Source organism: Empidonax traillii, unplaced genomic scaffold (assembly GCF_003031625.1).
Source record: "Empidonax traillii isolate 1590-97213 ecotype Southwest subspecies unplaced genomic scaffold, ASM303162v1 scaffold1389:size274315, whole genome shotgun sequence".
Classification (NCBI taxonomy): domain Eukaryota; kingdom Metazoa; phylum Chordata; class Aves; order Passeriformes; family Tyrannidae; genus Empidonax; species Empidonax traillii.
This window is the reverse complement of record NW_020956582.1, coordinates 146,454-150,514: the sequence shown is the minus strand read 5'-3', so window position 1 is coordinate 150,514 and position 4,061 is coordinate 146,454. Positions and strand designations below refer to the sequence as shown.

The following is a 4,061-nucleotide window of genomic DNA, read 5'->3' as shown; positions in this document are numbered from 1 at the left end:
TGTTGGACACTGCTGTGATCAATCTTCCATTCTGGAAGCAAAATCCATCAGAAGATTTTATTAAAAGCATATTCATGTGCAAAAAAAAAAAAAAATCACTCTGACGCTCCAAATATTTGGGCAGATTAACTTTGTTAGTCCCAGAAGGGTCTGACAGTAAGAGGAGTAGGGAAAACACTCTTTTATTCCTCCCCTAAAAAGCACAGTAATTTCAGGACTTTATCAATTCAACCAAACTAAACTTGCATCCTCTTTAGATTGATATGCTGCAGCATCAGGAGAGGGCACCCTTGCACTGGAATTCTCAGTTAAATGCCAGCAGGGAAAGATGAGAAGTTCACCAACTACAGCTCAGCTCTTTGCAGAAAACAGAAGGGCAGGTCTTTACTAAAAATGAATCCAGATTCATAGAAAATGCAACACAAAAGAAATAATTATCCCACACTTGGAAAATAATATCTCCTCTTCAAGTGGCAGCATTATGTCTCAGCTGTACATAACACTAACATTTTGAAATATATATATATATTTCCTTTTTGTGTGTGTGTGCTGAGGGGAGAGGCACTATTGTGGTTGGGTTATTTTTTTATGTTGCCTAAAGTAAAATATATATAATAAAAATGCTGAAGGTAAAGAAACCGGCAGTCAGTAGTGAATAACCCAACTAAATAAGAGATTTATTACTTAGATTACATCAACATCTCAGATCAGTCCCTCATGACACTTAATTAATGAATAACTTTTGAAATAAGATTTCCTGATGTTTAACTCTCTCACTGTTAAAAAATAAAAAAAATCCCTCAAAAATAAAAGCACTTTTTTTTTTTTTCAGATTTTCCCACTAATACTAAACCCGTGTTTTTCCTCATCTATTCTTTAATAGTTTTAGCAATTTCTGGCTCTGCCATTGATTTGCTGAGAAAACCCATTTAAGTCACCTCACCTGGTTTGTGAAAGGATAAATAATGAGATGAAAATCAACAGCAAATCACCCTAAAGATCAGTGCTGAAAGCAGATTATACAGGTATTGAGGAATAGATACATGAGAAACGTTAAAAGGGATATAAGAAAGATGTTTATAAGAAAGAGGTTCCACTTAAGGCAGTAGTTCTGAATAAGGTTTCAAATGATAATTCTTAAAATGTAATATATATATGTTAATATTCACTTATTTCCTTTTTCATACACCTTTCCGAAATCACAGGTAGTTGAAAAACAGTTTTAAAGTTTCCCTTTACCACTGCCAAGTTAACTACACAGTAGGTGAAGAACTGATGTAGGCTTCTGGAATTCTTCTCTTCTTCTAAGATTTCCACAAAGACAACATTTTAGACCTGCTATTATTAATGTAACATAACAATAATTGGACATGAGGGTAATACTGTGAGAATTCTCAAGCTAAACACATGAATGGGCATAGTAAAAATAATTATTTTCTATTATATAAAACCTCTTCTCACTTTGGGGATGGTGGGTCAGAGGCAACTTTGGGCCAAATGACAATTCTGAGAGCAAAATATCAACCAATTACCAAAAAAAGTGTTACCAAAGCATTCCCCAACACCCACTTTGTGAAAGCAATTTCTGACTAATACAGATTATAATTCCTTGAGCCTTAACACAGGCCCACATAAAACAACCTCTTGGCTTCTCTCCTAATACCTGATGATCACATCTTACGCTGGGAAACTTCCTGCAACTCACACTGTGAGAAAACACTGAAAGAGCCTAAAAAAGTTCACTGCATAATTAGCTTAATCTGCTGGGTTTGTTTCTCAAGAGGAGATCAAAGCCAGAAATTAGTATAACAATGTGGGGGAAAAAAAAAAACACAACACAACAACAAAAAAACATTACAAGTGTTTAGTACAAGAAATAATTCCCCTACAATCATGTATGGGGTACAGTGAATTGTCAGAACGATTCTTGTTTAATGTTACCCACACAAGCAGCATCCCTGAGCTGGAAAATCCACAATCTGCAGGAAGACCCACAGCTGTGATTGTTTAAAAATTGTTTTAAAAAAAAACCCCATACCTTTAGAGCACATGAGTAGGCCTTTTCTCCCACGTTAATGGACTTGGGATCGTCGTCGTCCAGGTTTTCCCAAATCCGAACATCTCCATCACTGCCACAAGTTACGATGCAGCTGGGAAAGACACAGGAGTTGTTACCACTGAGGAATGGAAAACGACAACCACTGCAACTTTCAATCCCCAAGGGGAAACTGTTACTCCAGTGTCAGTGGGTTTTTTTAACTGAAACAGATAAATATTACATGATACAGTTAATATCTACATTTATAACTCATTAAACATGAGGGGGAAAAAGTAACATCTGGTAGAACACAGATGACCCTGACACTCATCTGAACTGATCCTTAGATATCACAACTCAATCCATTTTTTTTTCCAGGACATAAAGTGGATTTTTCAAAGGACTTAGTTAGCACTGATCTATCTGAGACCTTTGAATTTCTTCTCAGGACTTTGAAAACTTACCTTACAGCTGACTACAAAGCTGAGGGCGAAAACAAAAGTGCTAATGTAACTGAAGCTGCAAGCTTAATGCGTAGGCCTGGGCCTACTGAACCCTTAAAAAGTAATTAATACAGAATTAAAATTTGCTGGAGCCAACTCCCACAATTTTAGTGCAGAAAAAAAATAACCTGAAGTCACAGAGAAAACATCAGAAGTTTTTGCATGGGATTTTTAACTAAAGGCATCGTGAATCTATAATCAAAGCTTGCATTCTCACTTCTTTAACGCTCTTCGCAATCCCCCAAAACTCTAAATAAACAGCAAAACGTTACAGAGCCAGTGGTGAAGCTCTGGTGTTGCTCCTTAGTTCTGTAAGGTCTGTACAGCAGACACCAGCAGCAGTGACCCAGTGGGATTTGGGAGAGGTGTCTGCATCCTTCCTTAAACATTTGGTTTTAGTGGCAAATGAGGCCTTTTGTGGTTCCAAGGGATTGTTACCAGACTAAATCTTAACAGCAGTCATCAAAGTTAATGAACTCGAAAAAGGAATAAAATAATATGGATTTAAACTGTACTCAATATATAAAACTTATCCCTTGAGTTAATTTTGAGAGGGCTTGGTTTTTTGGTTTGTCTTTTAATAAGTAAAAAGGTAACAGTAAATACTTAGTTTATATTTATACATTCAAGATCTAGCACAGGAATAAGAAGAAAAGATAGCAAGCCCAATATTGGATTCCTTCAACTATATTTTTAATTTCTCAGTGCATACATAAACATATTTTCTCCCACACCACACTGATTTCTGCTAGATTCTATGAAGCCACTCTTACAGAATGTGCATATAGAATATATATATATATGATATATACTATAAATGTATGTGAGAGAGATATATATATGCCTACATTTAAGTTATAAATCAATCACTTCTAAACTCAGAGCATCAGAATATGCCACACAGGCAGTTCTCAGCACAGGCAAAACACAAAGGATTTCTTGGGCCATGCCAGGCCATAAATCCATCCCAGTATCTCACACAGCACTGGCTGGTATAGAAACTCATGGAATCCCTAAGGTTGGAAAAGCCCTCTAAGATCATCAAGTCCAGCCGTTCCCCCAGCACTGCCAAGGCTACCACTGACCCACGTCCCCAAATGCCACATCCACATGGCTTTGAGATCCCTCCAGGGATGGGGACTCCATCAGCCTGTTCCAATGCCTGACCACCCTTTCAGTGAGGATATTTTTCCTAATCCCCAGCCCCCGGGAAAGCATTAGACAGGAACAAGCCCATCCCTCCTCCAGTCTCCAGGAATGTGGCTGTTACCTCCCGGTGTCGTCGAAGCAGACGTCGGTGTGTCCCTCGGTGTGGCCGTACCGCATCGGCTTCTGAGCGGAGGGCATCTTCGCTCCCACCTGTGCACCTTTGGAGCGGGAAGGGGGGGGGGAAAAAAGAGGAGAAATAACCTCAGTTAGAAGGAAACGCTTCGGGAAGAGCTTCAGCTGATGGGGACAGGTGAGAGCTGATGGGACACCCACACAGCGGGGATGGGGGCACCGAGGGGATTGGGACATTG

General features: G+C 38.9%; 1 protein-coding gene across 2 annotated transcripts in view; it reads right to left on the bottom strand.

The window, feature by feature from the left end:
- WDHD1 (WD repeat and HMG-box DNA binding protein 1) overlaps positions 1–4,061 on the bottom strand; it is a 28,443-nt gene that overhangs the window by 23,460 nt on the left and 922 nt on the right. For both annotated transcript variants that reach the window (XM_027906987.1, XM_027906988.1), the window contains exons 2-3: positions 3,812–3,908; positions 2,039–2,150 (exon numbers count right to left, since the gene is read on the bottom strand). In XM_027906987.1, coding sequence (XP_027762788.1) covers positions 2,039–2,150; positions 3,812–3,888 — 189 coding nt within the window. In that variant the 5' untranslated portion in view covers positions 3,889–3,908. The remainder of the gene's footprint in view (positions 1–2,038; positions 2,151–3,811; positions 3,909–4,061) is intronic.